Raw genomic sequence first — 25,867 nt, forward strand, 5'->3', positions numbered from 1 at the left:
AAACAGAAAGATTTCTCCCAAGTCCTCTTCCCCAAATATGTTAGACTTAGGGCACTGGCCAGACTACTATCTGGTCCCACCAGAAGTAGGGCCCATCCCCTGCTGTTTAGGACAATGGGCTACTTCTCCCTAAAGGCTTGTGACCATTAGTCTGGTCTCTGTAGGTAGGGTTTACACTAAGGTGACCAGACATCCCGCTTTGGTTAGCAATAATTACCCTCTTGGCCGCTCCTTGGCTCCCTTTCCTCTCTGGTCCTCTCTCCCCTGTTCCCTTTCCCCATGTGCTCCTTCTCCTCCCCCTCTCTCCATGTGGACCACCAAGCGGGGCTAAAGTGAGCATGCTACCATGAAATGCGTCTGACTGTTATTTCAATCTCTCCTCTATCTCTCATGCTCTCTATGACTTTATGATAAATATACATATCTGAACCGTACAATTGCGCCTATCGAACCTGTGATTAGCTGTGGGGGGCTGGCCTTTCCCTCCTCAGGGACTGACTGTATTTTCCCCAACATTTAACACAGAGCCTGCCTGACACATGGTTTAAACATATCTGTTGAATAAATATATGAATGAGTTGAGGGCTATATCCCTAGAGAAATGTAACAATGCTTTCTCTAAGTTGGGGGATGTGAATTGTTTTAATTCCTGCCTTTGCTGATCTCTCTTTTCTGAGATGGAAAGATTAATTTGAAATGTTTTAAAAAATTAATCTTTTTTTTTATGTTTTAAAGAAGAGAAAAATCCAGGGTGGAGGAATCCAGAGGAATAGCCACTCACTCCCCACCACCTAAGGACACCACATGACATGACCCATCCATAGAAGGGGGCTTCCAAAAACATGGTGGAAATTTGGAATGAGTGGAATTTGGAAGAGAGTGGAATTCTCCCACCGACTTGTCGAAGCCCCTCCCAGTTTACACTCCTGGGTTCTTACCTTGGGGTGCAGCTCCAGGACCAGGAGGGGCCCACAGGGCAGGGCACCAGGGCTCCCCTTGCAGGCGGCGATGAAGCGGACAATGTGCTCGTGCTGCAGGCCCGGCAGCTCGTACACGGCTCGCTCGGTTCGAAACTGGGCTACCGCCCTCGCCGGGAAGGCCTTGATGGCCACCGGCTCCCCGTGCAGTTTCCCGGCCCACACCATCGCGTGGCCTCCTTCCCGCAGGACCTGGTGGGGACACGGTGCTGGGTGCTGCGGGCGCGGGCCTCCTCCCCGGCCTAACCTCGGGCGAGAGCCCTGCCCTCCGTGCTGGGCACCTGTGAGAAGCACAACCCAGGCAGCTCCCGCAGCTCCTCTCGGCAGCCTCCACCGGAGTCAGCGCCTGGGCGCCCTCGCCCTCGGCAGGCCTTCCTCTGCAGCAGGCCTGGGGCCGAGAAGGGCGTCGGGGGTCAGGGTGCATAGGCAGAGAGGGGTGGGGGAGGGGAGGCCCGAGTGGGGTCGGTGTCTGGAGGTTCTGGCGGAGGGGTGGGGCGAGGGATGCTCAAGGTGAAGGTACCCAGAAGGAGCAGCACGAGCAGCAACAGCAGCAGCAGCAGCAGCAGCAAGGGCGCCGTCCAGGTCCAGGACTTGCCTGCACACCAGGGCAAGAAGCCCCCCCACCCCCACCCCCCGCCGGTGAGTGCGTGGCCCGCCCACTGCCCCTCTCCCCTGGCTCAGAGCAGCCTCCCTTCTTGACCCACCCCTGCCCTGGTCACCAGCCCCCATATCTCCCGGTCACCAGGGCAACCAACTTCTCAAGGCCAGGAGAGGGAAACTGGAGGCAGGGGGGTGGGGGGGTGGCAGGGGGAGAACTGGCTCTGGAGTCTCCACTTGGCCTGCTCTGGGCCCCAGCCACCTCCCCTCACTCGAGCTCCAGCACTCACGGGGCTCTCTACCTGGGGCAGCTCGGGGACCCTGGGAGCTGGGAGTCCCGGGGCTCCCTGGAGGCGGCGGCAGGGCGCTGTAATTGGCATTGCAGAAGTCCGCGCCACAGGAGCAGGTGAAGAGGGTGGAGTGGGGGCTGGGGTGGGCTCGCGGGGTGGGGTCACAGCGTGGGGACTCGCAGCCCGGCTCATCGCCATCGCGACATCCTGGTGGCGGGGTGGGGGGGTGGATTAAGAGGAGAGAGGTGACAGGGTCTAGGGACACAGAGGGACAAAGTCCCCCTTTGGAAGCAACCCTTCCAACTCGTGGAAGCCCTTTAGTTCTGACTTTCCGTCCCCTCCTTCCCCCTCCGCGGCCGCCACGGCCAGCCCACTGGAGGATGCCTCGCCGCCTGCCTGTCCCCCACTACAGCCACCGCCTGCCTGGTCCTTTGCCATTCACCTTGCATCTCCACCTGGGCCCGGCCTTGGGTCAAGTTCCAGATCCCAAAGCAGCAGTGACTGTAGAGGCAGTGGATAACTCTGGGGGGCCCTGGGCCGGAGTCCAGCAGCTCCCCCAGGGTCTTTGTGCTTCCCCGAACCCCTGGGGCTTCAAAGAACACACAGGCCCGCCTGCCGGGGGGTGCTGCAGTCCAGGGTGAGGAAAGAAGGTTCAAGGTGGAGGTGAGAGCCAGGGCCAAAGCAACGCCAACCACACCCCACACCTAGACTTAGCTCAGGATCCCTCTGGAACGCTCCCTCCCCCCCAGCATTGAGGCCAGCAGAGGCCCGAAATGAACCTCCCTCCCCACCCCCCCCACCAGGAAAACACACCCTTCTATCCCTCTCTCTCCCTCCCTCCTTCCCTCTCCCATCCCACTCCCCACTCCTGGTCCCTCATGGGTGGGTGGAAAGCCCCTGCCCCTTCTTGGGACACTTACCCTGCACAGCTGTGGGGAGCACTGCCCAAAGGCCCAGAGTCCCCAGCATCCTGAGGGATGGCAGCAGATGGAGGGGAACGGCTGGCTCCCTCCAGTTTCCTTCAGACATGGGGCACATGGTGGGCCTTGCAGTCCCTCGGCTCCCAACTCCACCCACCTTGCTCCTATCCCCGGTCTCTGTGGGGGAGACGGCTGCTGTGGGGGAGAGGATGGTGGTGGGCAGAAGCAGAGAAGAAAAGGGAGGAGCAGAGAACCAATCTCATAACCTCCAGCCACCTCCTCTTTCCTCTGACTAGCTGGAGGAGGGGGCCAAGCTGGAATCCAGGGATGCCTGCTTGCAAACCTTGGCCCCTTGATGAACCTGAACAGAGGTGCTGCACCCTGTTGGCCCTTTGCAGGCTGGAAACCCAAGTGCTCAGAGTGGCAGCACGCAAGAGCCTCTTCTCTCTTTCCAGGATCTGGATCTGTTAACCTGGAAAGAGAGAGGCACAGAAGGGCCTGCAACAGACTTAACAATTGACCCTGTTTTCCAAACTCAGAATCCGGGAGCATTTATATAAAAATTCTCAGAGTTAAAAAAAAAAAAAAGATACCGAGACACTATTGGTGTGTGCACACCTTAGAATGATGGTCCATTTGCTATCAATTGGAACAAAGTGCAGAGGGTTAGAGAGAAGGAGGGATGGAAACCGGAAAGATAGGGCAGGCGGTGGTGGGAGGCGAGCGAGTGAGTGTGTGAGGGGACTGTAGCGAGGGAGATGAAGTACAATGGAGATGAATGGTTGAATGATGCTCTACTCTATAAACCTTCCCCCAATTGACAATACAAAATTCAAACAGAAGATCACCGAGGGCGGTGATGAAGGTAACTTTTATGTGGATTTACCACAATACTAAAAAAAAAAAAAAAATCACACTATAATATGAAAATTAAAATAATTTATAAATTATCAAGCGTTCACAAGGTTGGGAGGGGGAAAATGAGGAGCTGATATCAAGGGCTCACATAGAAAGAAAATGTTGAAGGGAGACGTCGGAAAGTGTAAGATATGACAAAATAATAATTTATAAATTATCAAGGGTTCCTAAGGGAGGGGAGGACGGGGAGGGAGGGGGGAAAAATGAGGAGATGATGCCAGAGGCTTAAGTGGAGAGTAAATGTTTTGAGAATGATGATGGCAACGAATGTACAAAGGTGCTTTACACAATTGATGTATGTATGGATTGTGATAAGAGTTGTATGAGCCCCAAATAAAATTATTTTAAAAAAAGAAAATGTTTTGGAAATGATGGTGGCAACCTACGTACAAATGTGCTTGCTACAATTGCTGAATGGATTGTTATAAGAGCTGTAAGAGCCCCCAATAAAAGTATTTATTAAAATTAGAAAACAAAACCACGCACTAAATAAATCACCATTATTGAACAGGTAATTAAAATTCTGGTTTTTTAAGTGAGCATCTACTTGGTGCTAGGACACAGCGCGTGCCATGCCCTTTACCATCTTCTCATGTAATTCTCCCCCTGAGATGTTACCTTCACTTAATAGGTAAGAAAGCTCGATTTCTGTGACTTGCCCAAAGTCACTGAGGGCTGGGATTTGAGCCTAGATATAGCTGACTCCAGGAGTCCTGGCCGCAGTTGTGGTTAAGTGCTCGGCTGTGAATCAAAAGATCAGTGGTTCAAACCCACCAGCTACTCTGACAAGCTGCTGCGGTAAAGATTTCCTAGGTGGAAATCTTTTGGGGCACTGTACTCTGTTCTATAGGGTCGCCAGGAGACCACAGTCCCTGGAGAAGGACATCATGCTTGGTAAGGCAGTGACAATGAGGAAGAACTTAGACGAGATGAGATGTATTGACACGGCGGCTGCATCGATAAGCTCAAACATAGGAACAGTGGTGAGCACGGCACGGGACTGGGCAGTGTTTCCTCTATTGTGCCTGGGGTTGCTATGCCTGGGAACTAACTGCACCTAACAACGGTCAGTCAGCGGGCGTCACAGTGGGCCCGATGGCACAGGACAACAACATCTGATCCAAAGCCCAGACTCTGCTCTGCAGCAGACTTTGCTGCCCCCAAGTACAATATTTGAATACTGGACTTGGAGTTCTACAAGGGTGAGTGAGACAGCACCGATACAAAACCTATATTCCACCACCACAACAAATGAAAATGTGAACTATTCTTGACAGGTCTGCCCCTTAGGTAGATGAAAGGTGTTCCATCTTTCTGATGCTTCCCTCGGAGAGGCCAGTTCCCGGGAAAGGATATTGTGACAGCTAAGGCTCCTGTCAACTGGCTGAGCCAGAATTCTCAGCAGTTTAGCAGGTGAGGCTCACCTAGCATGTGACCTGAACTAATGTCAACGACTTCAGATCCGCTCAGAGCAGCAAAGCAGCTGTAAGAGGACTGGGCAGTGTACACATGTGCTTGACACAATGGATGTATGTATGGACTGTGATAAGAATGTAAGAGCCCTCAATAAGATAATTAAAAAAAAAAAAGGCTGGGAGGAGTGCAGCCTCCCTGCAATGGGAGAAAGTGCCCTTGGGGTGTGGCCTCCACAGACTCACTGCCAGGGAGACCATTCTGACTCCCAGCGACCCTGGAGAAGTGACCCTCAACCTGTGGGTCACGACCCCTTTGGGGGTCAAACGACCCTTTCAAGGGGTCGCCTAAGACCCTATTTCCAATGGTCTTAGGAAATGAGACACCTCTCCTACATTGTCTCCAGGCGGGCCCGGCCACATGCAGATACGCCCACATACGAGTACCCGGCGTGAAGACTGTTACCCATGCTACACCATGCTTCAAGACAACATTTCATTTATTTGTCATTAGAAATAAATATTTCGCAATCTATAATGACATATTGATTTTGTGATTACTCACTATGCTGAATTATGTTCAATTTGTAACAGTGGAAATACATTCTGCCTATCACATATTTACATGCGATTCATAAGTGAGTTATGAAGTAGCAACGAAATGACAGTTATGGAGTAGCAACGAAAATAATGTTATGGTTGGGGTCACAAGGAACTGTATGAAAGGGTTGCGGCATGAGGAAGGTTGAGAACCGCTGAACTAGAGGACAGGGTAGAACTGCTCCTGTGAGGTTTCTGAGACAGTAGCCCTTTACAGGAGTAGAAAGCCTGGGCTCTCATAGAGAGACTGGTGGTCTGAACTGTTGACCTTGCAGTTAGCAGCCCAATGCATAACCCTTTACACTCCCAGGGCTCTGAGTCAGAAAAACCATGCAGCTTAATCTGACCTACAGACTTGCACCAGATTGGACTTCCATTTCTTCAACTGTGCACCCACCTTTAAAAAAATAATTATATATAGGGCGTGCAGCGGAACAGCAGGGGAGCAGAGTGGCGAGGTCCCCAGGGAGTGTCAACAGTGGACTTTGGGGCCTGGGCTTGGCGCCCCATTAGACTGGACCGGAAAACACTCCTGAGGGCCAACAGGCAGTCTTTGAACTAACTACAGGCTTTTCTTTTGTTGTTGTTGTTTTGTCGTTGGCTTTTTGTTGTTCTTGTGTTTTGTTTTCTTTTGTTGCTTTGTTTTGCTCTATCTTGTGTTTGTGCGCGTTATTATCTCCGCGGGTCTGTCTAAATAAGATAGGCTGGATGAACAATCTGGAGGAGAAAACAATGGGACCAACAGTTCTGGGGGACATGGGAGAGGGGGAGGTCGGGGGAAAGGTAGTGGTGTTAACAGACCCAGGGACAAGGGAACAACAGTGATACAGATCAGTGGTGGGGAGGGTGTGGGAGGCCTTGTGGGGTGTGATCAGGGGTAATGTGGCTGAGAGGAGTTGCTGAGGTCCAAATGGGCACTGAGCATGATGGTGGGACAGGAGAGCGGGAGGAGGTGGATGAAGGGACTAAGGCAAAGGGCATTTGTAGAGGTCTAGATAAAGGCATGTACATATGTAAATATATTTATATATGAGGATGGGGAAATGGATCTGTGTGCATATATTTGTAGGTTTAGTATTGGGATGGAAGATGGACATTGGGCCTCTGCTCGGGTGCTCCCTCATGCAGGAATACTTTGTTCTACTAAACTGGCATTGTATGATGCTCACCTTTCCAACATAATCAGTGGGGACAGAGCGGGTGCATGGGCGGGTGTGGTGAGGAGGACTGATGGAGCCTGGCTATCGGAGGGTATAGCATTTGGGGTCTTAGGGACTTGAGAGTAGGCAGGTGGCTGCCTGGCTTGGAAGTGGTGGGCCCCACATGGAAGAGGCACACCAGCCTGTGTGATCATGGGGTGCCAAGGGATCAGTTATCAGGCATCAAAGAACAAAAAATCATATAACTGTGTGCTCACCTTTCCGATACGATCACTGAAGACAAATGGGTGCATAAGCAAATGTGGTGAAGAAAGTTGATGGTGTCTGGCTATCAAAAGATATTGTGTCTGGGGTCTTAAAGGCTTGAAGGTAAACAAGTGGCCATCTAGCTCAGAAGCAGCAAAGCCCACATGGAAGAAGTACACCAGCTTGTACAATCATGAGGTATCAATGGGATCAGGTATCAGGCATCATCGGAACAAAAAATCGTATCATTGTGAATGAGGGGGAGTGCAGATTGAGGATCCAAGACCCATCTGTGGGCAGCTGGATGTCCCCTTATGGAAGGGTCGCAGGGAGGAGATAAGCTAGTCAGGTGCGGTGTAGCAACAATGAAACATACAACTTTCCTCTAGTTTCCTCTCCCCTTCTGCCCCTCCTGCTGTTGTGATCCCAATTCTACCTTACAAATCCGGCTAGACCAGAGGATGTACAGTGATACAGATGGGAACTGGAAACACAGGGAATCCAAGACGGATGATCCCTTCGGGACCAGTGCTGAGAGAGCAGATACCAGGAGAGTGGTGGGAGGAGGGGGGCAGGGGGTGAGGTCGATTATGGGGATCTACATATAGCCTCCTCCCTGGGGGATGGACGGCAGAGAGGTGGGTGAAGGGAGACGTCGGACAGTGTAAGATATGACAAAATAATATTAATAATTTATAAATAATTAAGGGTTCATGAGGGAGAGAGGAGTGGGGAGGGAGGGCGACGGGGTGGGGGTGCTGATACCAGGGGCTCAGGCGGAGAGCGAATGTTTTGAGAATGATGATGGCAACAAATATACAAATGTGCTTGACACAGTGTGTGTGTGTGTATTGTGATAAGGGTTGCACAAGCCCCCAATAAATTGATTAAAAATAATAATAAATTGTTGGATGGAATATATATATATCTCCTGCTACAGACATCATGACCCTCTGCTGTGGTCATTGGAAAAGAAGACGCTCAACAAGATGAACTGACACAGTTGGCGGCGACAGTGGGCCCAAGGATAACAATGATGAGAACGGGAAAGGAGCAGACAGGGTTTTGCTGTGTTGTTTGAGTTGGAGCTGACTCAAGGGCACCTAACAACAATATCCCTTCCTGTACTTTTCCATTTCCACCACATCAAAACAATTTTGGCTTCTTTAAGGGCCTCAAATCATGTTCCTGTTGGATGTACTTTAGTCTTGGGAACAAAAAGGGTGTGAAAGGGCAAGATTAGAGGTGTAGGGAGAATGGGATAAGGTTTACCAAGAAAATGCTCGTAGGACAGCTCTTGCTGCCCTTAAAAACGAATAGGTGCCTTCGGATGAAAAAACGCTTTCTTGGTGCAACTTTTTTGGCCCCAACATAATTTACAGTTTTCTTAAAACTTCTTCATAATAAGCCTCTGTGAGCACTCAGTGTCCTTGGAGAAAATTAAGATTACCCTTTAGGTATCTCCCAATTAATTCACGAGAAACTTCTAGGCTGACCTTCTGCCTTGAATTTTACTGGCCTGGCATATCCCTGGGAAGCCCGTTTGGAATGGACATCACTCTCTGGGTTGTATTGGTAAATCTAAGACTTGGCCCGGTTATCATTTGCTCCAGAAAAATTGTCCTTCTTAGCTTCGATCTTGCTTGAAAGACTGATGGAAAGGTCAGCACTTTGAGCTAAACTGATCTATACGTAACAGTTTTTTAGCATCCTGTTTTGTAAAGGTACTCTAACAAGATCTCACAGAGATATGCTTAATACAGGTTATGTTTAGAATCAACCTGTGCATGACTGGAAGAAAACTTTGACTTACCCTTTAGTGTGTGTGTACATGTATATATGTACATATGAATACATATACACGTCTATGGGAAATATATAGATACGTAAGTAAAAATGTATGTGTATATATTTACTCACTGCCATTGAGTCAATTCCAACTCATAGCAACCCTATATAGGATTTCCAGGAATCTCAATTTTACAGAGACAGCCTCATCTTTCTTCTCCAAATGGCTGATGGGTTTGAACCACTGATGTTGTGGTTAGCAGCCTGACTCACAGTGCCACCAGGGCTCCTTATTTATTTGTGTGCTCATCACCTGCAGGGGTCAGCAGTTTGAAAACCACTAGCCGCTCCACGGGAGAAAGATGAGGTTTTTTACTCCCGTCAAAAGTTAGTCTCAAAAAATGGTTACTTTCAGAAACAAAGCGGCAGTTCCTACTCTGTCCCATAAGATCGCCAGGAGCCAGCAAGCTACTAGAAAGGGAGGGTACAGTTCAAAGTACCACCACCAGAGGTCAGCAGACATAAGCTCAGGGCTGTGGCGAGGGGTCAGAAAGCACTTCCTATGGTGACAGACATAGGGGCTTCACAAACTCCTTTAAAAAATTCCATTTTCGTTTGGTTTCAATTTCTCCCTCCATTTTTTGAATCCCCTTAGGAGATACCACGTGATTTCAGCACATGGTGTGTAGAAAGACCGTCAGCAAGGCGATGGAAGGAAGGCGAGGTCTACGACTTGTGCTGCAATGCAGTGGCACCTGTCCTACTGCATCTGACTCTGTGCGAAACAATTGGTAATCATTCCCACACCTGTGAGCAGCTAGGTGACTCCCACGAGAATGAATCAGAGGGAACTGGTTCCTTCTTCGAGTTTTCTAACCTCTTCCTGGCTGCCAGGACCCCATTCTGGGAATGAACTGGCTTGGGGCAGGCACTGTGCTCTGATTCTGGGGATTTCTCCCGGGGGAGCCTGCGTGAAAAGTTACAATCACTGAAGCAGCAGCTGGAGAATGAGCAGGGTTGGGGGCAGATGAGCCTTTCTAGAAGTCTGCAGAGCCCTGACAGAGGGAATGTTGTACTTAGTTCGTTCTTCCTTTATCAGCTCCCAGATCAGAGGTCTGGAGGAGGAGGAGGAGAAGGCGGATAAATAGCATCTCGTGTCTGGAGAGTCTCAAAAGACATTATCTCCTTTATAGTGGGAGCACAGATAAGTCAGGCAGGAAGTCAATCTCCATACCACGGCCTTGGGGAACGGCTCCCCTCACAGTCATCCCAGCTAGGCTCATGGTAACTGCACCTGCTCTGGGTGGTCAGGCCTCACAACTGAGACAGGGATGGAAGGGGGAGACTCAAAAGCGGAGGGATTAGGAAGGCGCTGTGAAAGGCTTCCTGGAGCCCTCTTCAAACTGGCCTTCCTTGAAAAGAATTCCACGCTGCCCAGGCTGACTCATGGTGACCTCATCCAGGTCAGAGGGGACTGTGCTCTCTCGGTGTTCAATGGCTGCTTCGGGGGAAATAAATGACCGAGGCCTTTCTTCCTCTGGGTGGACTGGAACCTCCAACCTGTCAGCAATTTAACCATTTGTAACACCCAGGAAATCTTCACTAGGGATCCCAAGTCAAGCCTGCAGTGACCCAAATAATTTCCCTCTGACTTCTCTGATTATAAGGATACAATAAGTTGGTTATTCATTCAATTAGCATATATTAAGGACCACTCTGAAAATGTATTTTATTAGGATCTACGGAAAGTTGTGGTCACTGCCCACTAGGCATTCATAAGCTCAGTCTAGAGAGAGAGGCCAGCAACAAGCAACCAGAAAAGTTTCCGTCAGATGAGAAGTGTTAAGTAAGGAACTACATGAGCAGAAAGATTAAATAGGCTCATTCTGCGTAGGGCAGTGGTTCTCAGCCTTCCCAATGCCGAGACCCTTTCGTGTAGTTCCTCATGTTGGGGTGAGCCCCCAACAATAAAATTATTTCCGTTGCTACTTCATAACTGTCATTTTGCTACTGTTATGAATTGGGCCACCCCTGTGAAAGTGTCGTTTGAGCCCCAAAGGGTCGCAACCCACAGGATGAGAACCACTACCTTAGAGGGCTTCATAGAGAAAAAGCAAGTTGATTCCGATTAACAGTGGCCCTAGAGGGTTTCTGAAGCTGTAACTGTTCACAGGAGCAGCCAGCTTTATCCCTCTGTCTCACAGAGGGTGGCTCAGTTTGAAGTGCTCGCTGACCTGTCTAACAGCGACCCCAGGACCCCTTTCCCAATCAAAGAACCAGGCCCAACCCTGCTCAGCTTCCCAGATCAGAGAAAAACAGGGGTGTGTATGGGGGCAGGGTGGTGAGGGAAGTATGGCTGTAAATCCAGGGCCCCTTACCAAACCAAACCCACTGCCATCAAGTCAGTTCCAACTCACAGGGTGCCCACAGGACAGGGTAGAACAGCCCCTGTGAGTCTCTTGAGACTACGACTTCCTACCGGGGCAGAAAGCCTCCTTCCTTTCCCCACAGATCGGCTCATGGTTTCAAACTCCTGACCTTGCAGTGAGTGAGCAGCCCAGTATGTAACGTAGGACCCCACCAGGGTTCTTCATAGAGAAAAGCATATTTAAATTGCCTCGGGGGTAAATGACGACATAACAAGAACGAGAGTTCTAGGCAGAGGGTCCAAGAATAAAGGCAGAATTGTGAACTCAAGTGTGGGTGGGTGTGGTGTGGTTTGTTGGCAGGGCCGAAGAGGGGACCAAAACCCAACCAAACTCAATGCCATCGAGTCGATTCTGACTCACAGCCATCCAGGACAGAGCAGACCTGCTACTGTGGGCTTCCGAGGGCATGTCTACAGGAGCAGAAAGCGAATGAATAGTGCGTTGATTTGGTTACTCATAACCCACCAGGCCACCTTGAAGCTCGAGGTGGGGCAGGCTAGTCACCTCGGAATAGACTGGAATCAATTGGAAAGCCCTTCAATTCCCGACTGAAAGCTTAGCTTGTTCCTAAAGATTTTAGGCAGTGCGATACAGAATGTGGTTGACTGGGGCTCAGGAAGACTAAAAATTCATTTTAAGACGGTAGCAGTAATCAAGGTGAGAAGTTCTAGCCAGCAGAAAAAATTAAAAGGGAAAATGTTAAGGCCCATTGTCTAGGTAGGATTCCTCGGTAGTCCGATGTGAAAGGACAAGGTCATTTTGAGGTGGAGTACGAGTGTGTGTGTCCAAAAAGGGCAGGTGACACTTGTAAGGGAGAAGGGGACATGAAGCATGGTTTGCTCCGGTTTTACAAACCAATAGGCAGGCTTCCAAGCCATGAGAAAATTAGCAGCTTTGGGATTGCCCCACGACTGTAAAGATGGTAGAGTTTGGGAAACGCACAGGGGCAGTTTTACTCTATTCAACAGGGCTGCCGAGTTGAAATTGATTTTGCAGTGTTTTAAGGGTTCCCCCCCCCCCTTAACATGTATGAAACAGCTGAAGTGGGTGGGACTTATTTAAGGGGAGAAAGATAAGGAATAAATGCCAAGTAACAGCCAATATTTAAGGGGCAATTAGAAGTGGCTAGCTAGAGACTACTACGGGGGCTCTGGTGGTGGTGTTGCTGCTACCCCAGAGGGGCGGCAGTCTGAAGCCATTAGTGGCTTTGCAGGAGAAAATATCTGGCAATTTTACTCTGAGATTACAGCTGGGGAAACCTTAAGGGGCCAGAGAGCTGACTCTTTGTCCCAGACTCACTGAGTCAGAAAGGAGAACAACGTGGAGAAACAAAGAATAGTCAGAGGTGGGAGGAGAACCAAGAGTGTTCGGTTCACCCTCTAAGAAAGCTTTCAGATGGAGTGGTCAACAGTGGGACATTGTTGCCGAGAAGTCGAACAGACTCAAGCCTCAGATCACGGGAGCAGGCTGCCAGCAGTTGAAGGGTAATTTTCGTCATAGGACATTACTGAGCAATGACTATAGATCAGTAATCAGAAATGAAAGAACTAGATCAGTTGTTCGAAGAGGAAGCAAGATTTTTCAAAATGGGGTAGTGCGAGGGAACGAAGCACACTTGCGGGCTGACAGGACCAAATAGAGGGGGTGGGGCTGCATGGAGAGATTATAAGTGAGACAAAGAACAGGAGGAGGCCAGAGAACATGGAGGCGAGAGCCAAGCGTGTCTGCAAAGGAATCCTCTTTCCTAGGAGTGTGTGTGTGTGAACTGCTAAGTATACGTTTAGAGGAAGAGCCCAGTGAAGGGATACATACTTCTTTCATCTGCTGAAGGAGAAATGTGCAATTAATGCTATCTCGATCTCTTGAAGGACTTGGTGGTGAATCTTTTTTTTTTTAAAGCCTTTATTCCTCAGCCCACCCAGCACATAGTTAGGGCTCAATGAATGTGTACTGAATGAATGGGTGGCACAGCTACTCAAGTCCACACAAAATAAAACCTGCCATAAAGCCAAATGTTGTATTGCTCGTGGCCACCTAAGGAAAGCAAATGACTGATTTTACCCATGGCTGACAAACTGCAGCAAATTAAACGAGCAAAATAATGGAGAAAGTTGGTAACTGGAGAATGAACTAGCCAAGCATTCTTTGATGGGTAATAAAGAAAAACCAGAGCCTGAGAGGAAACTGGAAAAGCTAACAGTATCTTCTATTTCAACTGGGGGGTCAGGGGAGCCATGGTTCCCATTTAATCATGATAAACAAGGTTTTGTATTAACGGAATGTACTTAATATACAAATGGACTTTAAAAGCTCATGGGAAAGATAATGGATTTCACAAACTTTTTGAAGACCCCTCATGTAAAGAACCAAGGGCTTTTATAAAAAATGATTTTAGAACTGGTGCAAAACATCTTATCAGAAAAAGCTCAAACCCCAACAGAATGGAGGAATGTCACACACACACACACACACACACACACACACACACGGGAGCCAACCATAATGCATGATAAATATGCAACTTCAGCAATACAAATGATTGAATGGGTAATCCTAAATAATGTATGCAGTGTCCTTTCCAGGAGGTAAAGCTTTGTACCCTTATCCCACCCCTACCAAGGGTGGGCTAGATTGGTTTGCTCCCCAAGAATGGATTTGCGGTGTGTGTGTAGACAAACACTACCTGTACAGTAGGAAGACCTGTCAACCACCACTCCATAATCAAGTCACCGGTGAACATTACCATCACCAATGTCATGTGAGCATCACACACCCAATACTATGAAGGGAAACATCCCCTCTGTGGTATTTTCCAAAAAACGGTAAGCTGAAAATCATAGGAGAAAAACAAGCCCAGGACACGTGGGCAATATTCCCTCCAGATTAAGATCATTAAAAACAAGGAAAGTCTGAGAAACTGTCACAGAACAGACTAGGTAAACATGACCACTGCATGCAATCTGGTACCTGGATTGGCACCTGGAACAGGCCATCAATGGGGAAAATGTTGAAACCAAGGTAAATCTGGAGTTGAGCTAATATACCAATGTCAGTTTTAGTTTTGACAGATGTACCCTGGTAATGGGGGGGGGGGGTTTGCAGGGTGGGAGATGAAGGAGAGGTATATGAAAATGCTGTACTATTTTTGCAAATTTCGATAAATCTAAAGTTATCCAAAAAATAAACAAACATTAAAAAGTCGGAGTGACCTTCTTCGCTGGGTCCTTCACATTCTATGAAGCTGTGGCGCTCGCTCATTTGGCCCTGGGATGGCTTACCTGGAAGGCAAGTGGGGTACATCTGCACTGATGGGCGTGTACAGAAGCACAACGTATTACGGTCATACACCTCTGTTGGTTTCAGGATTTGAAGTTACACCAACGACATGTTCATTCCTCCCATGCCCAACCCTCAACACACCAGAGACATAGCTTTTTATTAAAAAAATTTTTTTTCTTTAATTGGTTTACAAAGAAGCTACAGACTACATCGAAACTAATCTTTGTACAAAAAGGCCAAGAGAGAGAGAGAGAGAGAAAGAGAGAGAGAGAAGAGCCCCAGAATACCCAGAGACAAAGGTGGGATGGGATGGGAACAAGAAAGGAAGATGAGGGAGCAGGATGAAAGTGAACGACGAGAGAGTAGCTTCATACATAAACAACAGCAAGGAAAGGGTAAGAGTAAGATGAGCGAGCATTTTAAAGTATTTCCCCACACAGCCCTGGTGATAATCGGATTGGAACCAACAACAAACACAGCATGAGATTAAGAAGTTTAAAAAGGCAACAGTGGTATGAAGACTGGCCATTGCCAGTGTGGAGAGAAATAAACTTGTTTCAGGCACCAGAGATGGGAGCACTGCCCCACCCCCCAGAGGATGGCGGGAGGGAAGAGGGGGCAGGCCCTGGGCAGCTGCCATGGGTGTGTCTAGAAGGGGTCTACTCGGTCCGTCTCAGCATTTCCTCCAGTCTTTGTGCCCTAGATTGGGGAAGGCTACGGGAGGCCAATCGGACAGAGCGGGTCGAGCAGAAATAGGAAGTTGTGCCCTTGTGTTCAAGAGCAACTGCTGGAAAAGTTGAAGGCTGCACACAGGAAGCCCAAACCCCAGGTGAAGGCACACTGTAATTCCTGAAGGTGAAATATGGGCATAGACACCCCAGGAGAGGTAGCAACAAAGTTCTCACTACCTGAAGCCCCAGCCTAGGCCCATTTTTGTGTGATCGGGAGCTGGGACTTCAGGGAGTTGAGGGACAGATCACCACATCTCTTATTCCCTTAGCTGGGACAAGGCAGGCTGGGGCTGTTTGAAGAGCGAAGGGGAGAAGGGGACAACATACTCATTTCTCTCATGTGAACACTGTTGAGGAAATCTTTTGGGGTTTGGGGAATTCAGATTGGAGAAGACCTAGGGAGGAACGGAGCCAAGGACTCCCCTTCTCCTTTCCCAGCCTGCAATCTGAAGCAAGTGAGCCAAATCTGGAAGAGGGAGTCAGAACTTAAGTTTAGGGTTGCTTGATGTCTTCCTGGGGCCTGGTATTTAGGGACGGCTGATAATGGGGAAAAAAACAGGTCAACCTCAAAGCTGGTCTGTGCTCACCCCCCTAGAAGAGGTCTGTACCAGGAGCAGAGCCAAGTGAGGCAGCAGGGAGAGCGCACACAGACTCCCAAACAAAAGTAATAACCTGCCCATGTTTTATCAGCGGTTTTCAAAAGCACTGTTTTCCGGGGTTGGAGAAGTGCCATATCCTCCTCCCTTCCCTCAAAGCCATTGCTACCACCTTCCATCCTGCCACGGGGTTACTGGCTGGCTCGCTCACTGCTAAGGGAGATGACTCGCTGAGATTACAGGGTTCTCCTCCGGACTCCAACAGACAAGCAGGCTTTGGTTGGAAAAGGGAAGTTGAGCTATGCAAAAGCACCCTCACTCACTGGAGGCCGCTAGGCTATCATTTCCTTGGTACCGAATTCCTAAAAATCATCAATCTGATCCCAAGGTCCCAAAGGCATCAGGGTACTTAAAATTGAGTAAAAACAAGTAGCACCAGGGCTCCCACAAAGCAAAACAGGGGCCTGATTAGCGCCCCTAGAAGAACCCCTCAAACAGTATATAAATTTATTGCGTCCTAGCAAAGATCTGCAACTTCCAGTATTCACATAATGTCAAGATCTTGACAATACAAAATATATTCTGAAAGTCAAACACCTGCAGTTCATAGTGCTTTCTCAGGTTTGTTAAAAAAATACAATGCTTAGTTTCCTATATAGGATATACAAAAGCAAAAAATATATATATATATGTATATAGTAGAAATAAATCAGCCATAGTAATTTACAGCTTTTGTCTCCAACCCTCCCCCAATCATAATCTTTACCCCACATTTCAGTCTATACTTTCTGGAATCAAAGGTTCTATTTATTCCAAACCAGGATGAGAACCATCCAATAAGTTGCATATCTACACAGCACCCGCAGGTCCCTGAAGGAAGATGGTGTGGGTTGTTACTGTCTGCATACAAGTGAGACAGTCCAATGATGGGCAGATGAGCGTGAATGGGTCACTTGAAAAGGTAAATGTATGAGAACATTAGCATTACCACTCCTCTGGGCACCCGGGCCCTGAAAGGTTTGGTCATTAAAAACAAATAAATTAAAAAGCCATTCATGGAGAGAAACAAAATGAATCAGAATCAATTTGCCTGTCAGTTCCATTATTTCTGCTGGACAGTTCAGGGAAAGGGGAATTTCAGTAATGAGCTCCTGACTCAAGGAATGTAGGCTCCTATGTTTCTGTGGGAAAGGCAGAGGCACCCTGCTGCTGGGAGACAAAAGCAGACGCCAAAGAGGGCAAATGGTAAAAATTTGGTGTCAATCATTCATTGGAATGCTGATGAACTGGGCTGTGATAAACCAGCAGCTTTTCCATCCAAGAGGATCCTTCTCATTTAACCATCAAAAAAACGGTCACCCTCAGCACCACTAAGCTCCTTTCACATTCATCACTTCCTACAGGAGGAGAGTCCTTCCTTGAAATGCTCTAGTAAAATACTGCACACTCCCAGGAGTCTTCCTGCCCCTTTCCTCCAAGCGACGCCAAAATACATGATTACCGACGTAAAATAAAGGCTCCGAGTTCTGCCTTTCAGGGTTTGACTCAGGGTTTCATAGTGGCTGGGCGTGGATGACTTTTACTTCACATTAATAGAATTGGGGGGTGGGGGGGGGGGGGGGGTCCTTGCAATCGTTCCTGAGTATCGAAAACAGTAAGCCTGTGAGAAATGCCCAAATGAAGCGGACTATACTTTAGAGTAATAGTTCTCCTATTTCAGATTAAACAATACAAACTTACCCACGCCCTAATTTAAGTGGACTTGATATAAAATGCATAACAGATTCATAGCATCATCTACCTGAGCCAAGGTAAACAGACCTATACAGAGAACTAAGGCTCTGCTACAGGGTCTGGGTGTTGGTTCCACTTTCAGTTACAAAAGTCTCCCTTTGAAAAGTGCAGTCACATATCCCCCTTTTAGAAATGATTTAGCAGTAAGCAAAAGAAATAACCTCAGGAACACACCAGGCTTTTATGCTAATTTCTAGGTTAACGGGCCTGAAAGGCATTTTGATCTGGATTTGATTCACTTTCCAACAATTTCCAATATAATTCTTCACCTGTGTGTAGATATATATACACGCGAGGGCTTCAAAAAGTTCACGGGAAAATCCCATTCTCTTCATTTCTTTTTCCGTGAACTTTTTGAAGCGCCTTCGTTCAGGCACATGCACACATTCACACACAGGCACACACAAAAACTTCACCTTCTATCAGATCGGGGAACACTTTTATTGCAGGTCTCTTAGTGTTGGCCAACAGAAACCTAACAGATTACACACATCCACACAGCCATTTCCAGACTTCCTCACAGTGAAAAGGCTCTCTGACAAGATATCAGGTCGAGAGAGAAAATGTTTTAATGGCTGGGTCTTGAGGACAATTCTGGTTGCATGTAAATCTCAGTGCCAAATGCACCAAGAGTTCCCTGCCGCTATAATTTTTTGATTAGTCTCTTATGGAATCAGGCCATGAAGAAAGGACGATTTCTTCCAATCTCTTCTCTAAACCACAATGTTAGGACAAGACTTGTTTTTGTTCTGGGCTATCATTCCCATGACCCTGTGCTTCCTTTTCCCTTAGGAACTACCCTAAGTGCATACAGGAAGAGTAAAGGGAAGAGTAACGAAGAACCACGGCCTCGCCACTAGCACACACCCTGCAGTTCTACAGAATGGAAATCCAGAACAGATTTCTTAGAGGGTGCTTCTTAGTAACACAAGGGCAAAGAAACTCTGAGCATGTTCAAAAGAAGAAGTGGAATTCCTCACAAATCAAAGCCTGCACTGGAAGGTAGACAACTATAGAAAAGTCCAAATACTCCACCAACTCCTGAACCCAACGACTTCACACCACCTCCTCTTCTGGAACACATCACACTCCGACTGAAAGCCCCAGCTTCTTATTTAACCATCTTTTGACAGCTTATTCATTCTGATCCCAGACTATCCCCATCAAAGGGTCTCCTGTCTCTTTATAGAGGAAGACTCCTGAGTCTCCATGCTTACAACAGTTAGGGGAGGGAGGGAGGTGCCTTTGACCCTCCAGCACCAAAAGGGTGCCTGCGTCAGTAGTTTTTTTTAAAACACTCCTTCCCTGCTCCCTCAGACATCAGCCTGGGCCTCGAGGATTCTCTGCTCTGTGGCTAGGACTTAGGACTTTTAAAAGACAATATTGACATGAGTCTCCTCCAGGGATCACTACCAAAAACATAACATGAAGTGATCAGGTAACAGAAGTGGAGACAGACAGTGTTGAGTCAGGAAAGGAGTGCAAGAAGCTGATCCCAAATAAAGACAAAATTAAGAGAGGAAAAACATTATGTCTGTATATATAAACTAAAAGCAGAGCAATATGAATGCTTAATCTGGTGGGAAGCCAAGACAACATCTACAGAAAAGCTTGATGTGTCACAACAAGGCTCAGCCATAGGGAAATAAGGCGATATAAAAAATGACCAAGGTATTTTGGTCACAGAATGGTCTCCCTCCTCCGACCAGCCAACCCTGTGAATGCATCTCTCTATATATTTATATATATATTTATATAGAATATAGAATCTGTTTTTTGTTAAAAAGTATTTCAATGATCATATATATTTATCAAGGCATGATGGCTTTAGGAAAGGGGAGGGAATCCATCATGGGGGAGCTGAGATGGAAAAGGCAGGAGGGCAGCTGGGGTAAGAAGTATAAGAAACTGTCTGGGGTCAAACATATGCTCATCAAAGTGTGGCACCAACAGAATTGTCATTAATGTTCCCCACTTTAGGGAGGCACTGATGATATAGGTGGGTGCCAGAACCCCATCTTTCTTCTCTTGCATTTCTGCCCCCAATTCTTCCCCAACACCATGCATTTTAATGCCTCATGGCTCTCTCTCCCACATGTCTCTTGGACCCATGCTACCTTGCATCCCGGGGTTGATGGGTATGGCCCATATGTCTCTGCCCCCGGATGCCTCATCTCAGAAGCCATTCCCACTGATATTAATGGACTGCAGATCCGCCACCTGCATCACGTTGATGCCACTGTTGGCAAGGCGGGCAATACCCTCTGGACAGATGGCTTCCATGGCTACCATATTGGTAGTAATAAGGGTAGAAGGAGTGGCAGTGCCACTGCCTTCTGAACCTGCCCCACTGTCCAGGGGCAAAGTGCCCACACTCAGGGCGACACCTGGGCCCCCTTTCTTATTCTGGTGGGTCTTGATATGCTTTGACAGATGGTCACTCCTCATGAAGCGCTTGGGGCACTCAGGGCAGGCAAATTTCTTCTCTCCTACAGAAATGAAGAAAAAGAAGGTAAGGAATTAACATAAGGGAACCTTGCCTTAATGCCACCACACTACATTTATATTAGATAAGAACAAGAGAACGCGACATCATTAGCTTTTAGGAAGAAAAAATAGATACAGGCTGGGGAGTACTTAGAAAGGAAGATGGGCCACAGCAGAAAGTCAACAAATGATGATGACTAATAGGTCACATTCTCCCCCTGCAAAGGTCCACTTGAAAAATTTTCCAGATTACCCAATTCCATTAGTGACCCACATATTTATTATTTTCAATGTACAGTTCTGAAAATTTTTAGTTATTTTACAAGCACATTTGTGTTTTCCACTGTGGGCTATTAGTTCATCGCTGTTCCTCTAGTTCTGGCTCACCTGTGTGTGTACGTTTGTGCCTCTGCAGCTCATCTGAACGAGTGAAACGTTTCCCACAGTATGACCAGGTACACATGAACGGCCTCTCTCCTGTGTGCCAGCGCAAGTGTGCTCGTAGGTGTGACGTCTTGCCATATACTTTGCCACAACCTTGGATGTGACAAATGTGCTGTTTCTTTTTGCCAGGGTCCCCAGAGCCTCTGCAAGTAAGGACACAACTATTCATTATTCATTCTAGAGACAATTAAAGCAGCAAAAAGTATCCACAGTAACTGCTTAAAACACTCAAAATTAACTCTAAATTATTACTGTTGTTATTTTTAACCTTTAATGTCAGGAGATTAATCTTAAGTCAATTCTAATGAATGATTAATAATCCAAATTATATGGGTTTTTTTTTCCTCCCCTACTAGATATTTACCCTTTCTTGCTCTCTTATTGCTTAATCAATTTTGATGTTTAAATGTTTGGCTATCTGATGAGATAATTACTCATGGGACTTGAATAGTTTGTGAGGCTTTTTCTTATATTTTTCAGGAAGTTTAAGCCACAATTGCAAGCATTTTCCACAGGAAATGCTGTAAATATGGTGATATTTTTGGCTAGGAACTTATTTAATGATCAGGATGTTCTTTCTTTTTAATACTTAGTAGAAAACTTAAGGAAAATATAACATTCTATAACTATAGAACTTTTCTCCTAGAAAAGTTAAACGGTTAAACTGAAATCTAAAAAGCCAAGAAAATATGAGGGGTTTCAGTGCAAGAAAAAGATGTACAAACCACTCGTAGATATGAACCAACTTCACAGAGCCTGCTATATTAAAAATTCAAGATGCATAGAATGATTCATAACAACAAATGGATTCTACTTTGGGATATCCATTAAATATTATTACTACTGTATTTTATTAAAGATGTCTAAGGTTATCTGGAAGTATTTATTGTTTCTTATGCATAGAAAGATATATTTTATACTAACTATAAATTTAATTCAGACAAACTTTGGAATGAAGGTTATTTGGAACCAGGGACTGCTTGTATTAATTTTTTCCCTCTGTAAGGAGCAGTCTTGGGTTTTAACAGTACATGTGGAGGCTTCAAAAAGTTCATGGTAAAATGGAACTGAGAGAGAATGAAATTTTATCCTTGAACTTTTTTTTTAAATGATTATGGGAAACTAACTGGATACAAGTCAGAATCTGAAATGTTCAGGATAGTTCTTTTGTCTGCAGCAGTGCCTTTTTTCCGCCAAGGCAAGAGGCACACTCGTGTCTGGTACTTGGCCTCTGTCTCTGCCCTGCTCAGCAAAAATGACAACTCTCTGGGTGCTCACAAATGCCCAATGGGTACCTAACTGCAAGCAGCCTCTTGCCCGAAGGCACTCCACTTTACGAGTTCCGTGCTTCTCGTGCTGCTTTTCTCAGGGCAGCAATCTTGAATGGGCTTTCCTCGTGGCTTTTTCTTTTACCCTTGAACTTTCTGAAGTTCTCTCCTGTTAGAATAAAAATCTCTAATGGATTTGATGGCTGTTCCTGTTGCTGCCTGGAGCCCCAGGCAATGAGATTTTAGTCCATCGGATAGCAAACCTGACTTGTCTTCACTGGGAGCACTGTGGGATAGGTTGGCTGTCCAGTAGTGCCTCTGATTTTTGCGAAGTCAAACAACTGTATATTTTTAATAAAAAAAAAAACTCTAATGGAAGTGAAATCACAATTAGATGTAAATCAGAATTTCCTTCAGAAATTCAAATCCACATTAAGTTTTATTAGAGGGAAACTCCTTTCTCCAGTACTTTTGATGCAGGAGGACCCTGCTTTTCCTGTGATTTAAAGTAACTTATTTTTCGTTTTGGTATTTTTCCTGTTTCGTATTTTTGTACTTGTTTGTATTGGGACAAAACCTTGTAAAGATTTTTCAAAGGCATTTAAAAGACATAAGCGGTTTTGTTAACTCTTACTATTCTCTTTTTAAAGTCGTGACTAGAAGGAAACAGCATTCAGAACTCTCTAATAAAATCCAAATACAAAGGAGGGAATGGTATCAACTTAAATTAGAAACTTAAAATCCATTTGCAGGGTCTCCACATGGATAAAGCCTCAGGTGAATCTCTTCTGACCAGAGTGGAGGGATGTGAATAGCCTTGCTATCAGACAGCCAGCACTGTAAAGTCAATTATGGCTGATGTTAGTTAGGTTAAAATACAATTGAATTAAATTGTATATGTGAATTAAATGCCAATAAAGCTATTCTAAAAAGTTTAGAGCTCTCTAGAGATATTACATAACAGATATTACTAGTGAGGAAATGCATCAGGCCTTTAGTCTGTAGGATATTTTAGATTCCCTAATGGAAAATTTCCCTATCTAAAGTAAGCATTTGTGTCTATTATAAAGGAAAGATGAAGGCTCTTTGTCCTTACACATTTGTGTACATATAATTTTGTTACCCGCATCTGGAAGCAGACGACTGGTAAGCACTGTCAGGCCTGCTGGTGTCAGGTCACTGTCTTCCCCTCTACCCCACCCCCATAGTTTTATTGGCACTTCATCCATGTCATACAGCTCAGTAAGTCAATCATATCAAAGAGCTGTACAATGACCACCACCAATCAATTTCAGGGCATTTCCTCCCTTGTACTCATTGTTACTCATGTAATTATTTTTTTAATTGTAGCAAAAATGCATACAACAAAATATTCTCCAATTCAACTTCTTCATGTTATAATTCAATGCCACTAATATACTCTTTATGTTGCACAACCATTATCGATATCCTTTTCCAAATTACTCTACCACCATTAACACAAACTCAATGACCCCCTAAGCAAAAACTCTTCCTCTTTCACCCACGGTAACCACTGGTCAAATTCGTTTCTTTTTTTCAGTAGTTTTCTTGATATATTTATTCTTGTATTTCTAGGTCAAAACAAGACCTACTGAAGTCCAGGGTCCTACGAGTCAACAGGGGTGTGGTGTGGGGGTGTAAATGAAAAAGCTAGAGCTGGAAACCAGAGTTTTACAATGTAACGAATTCATATGTATTGTCTCTGATCCTTTGGCAAAATTGCTGAATCTTAATATTAAAATAAATTAATCCTCCTCCTCTTATCTCCAAACCCAGGAAAATTTCTTTTTTCATATATATATTCTTAAAAGACTAAGTGGGCAAACTCACCTTCCTTCTGTGTCTTTACAGTAGGGGCAGGTGCACGCTTCCCTGCGGTTCCTCCGACCGGGTTGGGGCTGGGGATCGGGGCTGTTCTCTCCTTCTTCTCCACCTGCTGTGTCATCATGTATTCCATCACCACCAGCCCCATGGAGGCCAAGCTGAGCTCCATGATCACCTGAAATTAGGAAAGATCAAGATAGAAAACAGAGGAGCTGCTACTGCGGCCACATTCACTAGATATCCCATGCTTGCTATCTATGATATTCCATGTCTGCCTGATATCGAATGAATCAATTTTTGAAAACAAGCAAAAAAGATATTGAAAGTATGGCGAATCTCACTTCAAACAAAACAAATATATGTGTCACGTATATACACACACCCAACTCGCTGGTTGCTGTCAGGTGCCACTGAATCAGCCCCGAGCCCTCAGTACGAGAGAGAGAGCGCGCGCACACTGCTCACGGTCCTGTGCTTCCTCCCAATTGTTCCTGTGCCTATGCAGCCATGATGCCAGTCAACTCTTACAGTGAAGTTTACTAATCTCCACTCTCTTTTTATAGACATTGTTTTAAAAAGGAGGCAGGGTTTTTTTGTTTTCAAAAGGGAGGCATTTTCACATAGATCTGGTAAAAGGGTATAACCTTTGTAAAGGCCAATTTAGCAAAATTAATAAAAATCACCTTATTTGAACCAGTAATTCTGCTATGAGCCAGAACACTTTACGGATGTACACACTGTTGAGTACACAAAGATACGTATTAATATTTTCTGCAGTTTTATAGTAACAAGGTTAGAAATAATCTTTAAAAAACCCATAATCTAAATGTCAATAATTAACTCAAACTCATTGCCTTCAAGCTAATATTGACTCACAGTAACCCCATAGAACCGATCAGTACTGCCCTATGAGTTTCTGTGATTGTCATCTTTCGTATTGGGATTTAATACATCACGCCATAGTTCAGTCGCATCAAGGAGCACTCAATCTGTTTCCAGACAGTCTTTCTACATGGGCTCCTGGACATCATCTCCTTTGTGGACTATCACTCTTTCCCGGGGTCGAAAGCCTCATTTTTCTCCCTCAGAGGGGCTGGTGCTTTCAAACTGCTTGTCTTGCCTAACAACTATGCCACTAGGGCTCCTTATTAAGAAATTAGTTAAGAAAATTATGGAAAAAATTTAAATTATCAAGTGTTCATGAGGGAGGAGGGTAGGGAAGGGGGGAAATGAGCTGATACCAAGGGCTCAAGTAGAAAGAAAATGTTTCGAAAATGATGACGGCAACATATGTATAAATGTGCTTGACACAATGGATGGATGAATGGATGGATTGTGATAGGAGCTGTAAGAGTCCCCAATAAAATGATTTTTTTAATTAAAAAAATTATGATAAATTTCTATAATAGACTACCATGTAGCCACTAGAAAGGAGGAGGCAACTGTGTACTATTATAGAAAGTTGCCCAACAAACCTTTTAGTCCCAGGTATCTCCATAAGTGCTATGGAGCCAATCAAACGGAAATGCGTTTGTTTTATGAAAATAAGACTTTTAAGAGATTCTGAACAAGAAAGCACACAAAACCAGCCTGAAGGTCAAATGACACAGAGAAAAATTCATTACTCTACCTTCCCCAAATGAGTAAAATAGTGGCTGAATATGCAGCAGAAAATAGTACAGATATATTTTCAATTCAGAACAACAAGGAGAGGGCTGAGGTCCAAGGTAATTCTGTATATACACAGAATTATAGCCCAGTAAGGCTTTGGTTTGGGACTGGATGCTTCTTAGAAGGTTAGACCAAGAAGAAAATATCAATCATACAATCTAGTTATGTCACCTGATAGCATTTGCTTAACAGCTAAGAAGTCTAAGCTCTTGGTTTTACATTTTACCTGCCCCACTCTTTGCAGTTCATTAACATAATTTTGAGTACCATGCCTAACAAGAAGCTCTCCTTTGTGCCGTCCTTTAAATTCTACCACCTGGATGAACAATCTGGAGGAGAAAACAACGGGACTGACAGTTCCGGGGGGACATGGGAGAGGGAGAGGAGGGGGGAAGGGAAGAGATGTTAACAAACC

The 25,867-nt window shown here is 45.9% G+C and overlaps 2 protein-coding genes and 1 non-coding gene across 6 annotated transcripts in view; 1 reads left to right on the forward strand and 2 right to left on the reverse strand.

Annotated features, from left to right (window-relative positions):
- Positions 1-3,032, reverse strand: part of AMHR2 (anti-Mullerian hormone receptor type 2) — a 9,221-nt gene extending 6,189 nt beyond the window's left edge. For 3 of the 4 annotated variants that reach the window (XR_006680673.1, XR_006680672.1, XM_045296325.1), the window contains exons 1-6: positions 2,785-2,930; positions 2,307-2,489; positions 1,877-2,071; positions 1,498-1,572; positions 1,259-1,365; positions 939-1,169 (exon numbers count right to left, since the gene is read on the reverse strand). Coding sequence is in view for 2 of the 4 variants with exons in the window: in XM_045296325.1 (XP_045152260.1) it covers positions 939-1,169; positions 1,259-1,365; positions 1,498-1,572; positions 1,877-2,071; positions 2,307-2,489; positions 2,785-2,902 (909 nt within the window). In the remaining 2 variants the exon portion in view is untranslated. Of the gene's footprint in view, positions 1-938; positions 1,170-1,258; positions 1,366-1,497; positions 1,573-1,876; positions 2,072-2,306; positions 2,490-2,784 lie in introns of all 4 variants that reach the window. The other variant, XM_045296326.1, reaches the window with a different exon arrangement.
- Positions 3,033-14,798: 11,766 nt separating this feature from the next.
- SP1 (Sp1 transcription factor) overlaps positions 14,799-25,867 on the reverse strand; it is a 37,883-nt gene continuing 26,814 nt past the window's right edge. The window contains exons 4-6 of the mRNA XM_004716859.4: positions 23,788-23,956; positions 20,612-20,811; positions 14,799-20,226 (exon numbers count right to left, since the gene is read on the reverse strand). Of these exons, the coding sequence (XP_004716916.1) occupies positions 19,913-20,226; positions 20,612-20,811; positions 23,788-23,956 (683 nt within the window). The 3' untranslated portion in view covers positions 14,799-19,912. The remainder of the gene's footprint in view (positions 20,227-20,611; positions 20,812-23,787; positions 23,957-25,867) is intronic.
- On the forward strand, positions 22,134-22,279 carry LOC115871785. The gene has a single exon (XR_004047481.1). It is a non-coding gene; the product is annotated as a small nucleolar RNA SNORA79 (small nucleolar RNA).

This window comes from Echinops telfairi, unplaced genomic scaffold (genome assembly GCF_000313985.2).
Source record: "Echinops telfairi isolate 266 unplaced genomic scaffold, ASM31398v2 ScPeMD7_7404;HRSCAF=8442, whole genome shotgun sequence".
Lineage (NCBI taxonomy): Eukaryota > Metazoa > Chordata > Mammalia > Afrosoricida > Tenrecidae > Echinops > Echinops telfairi.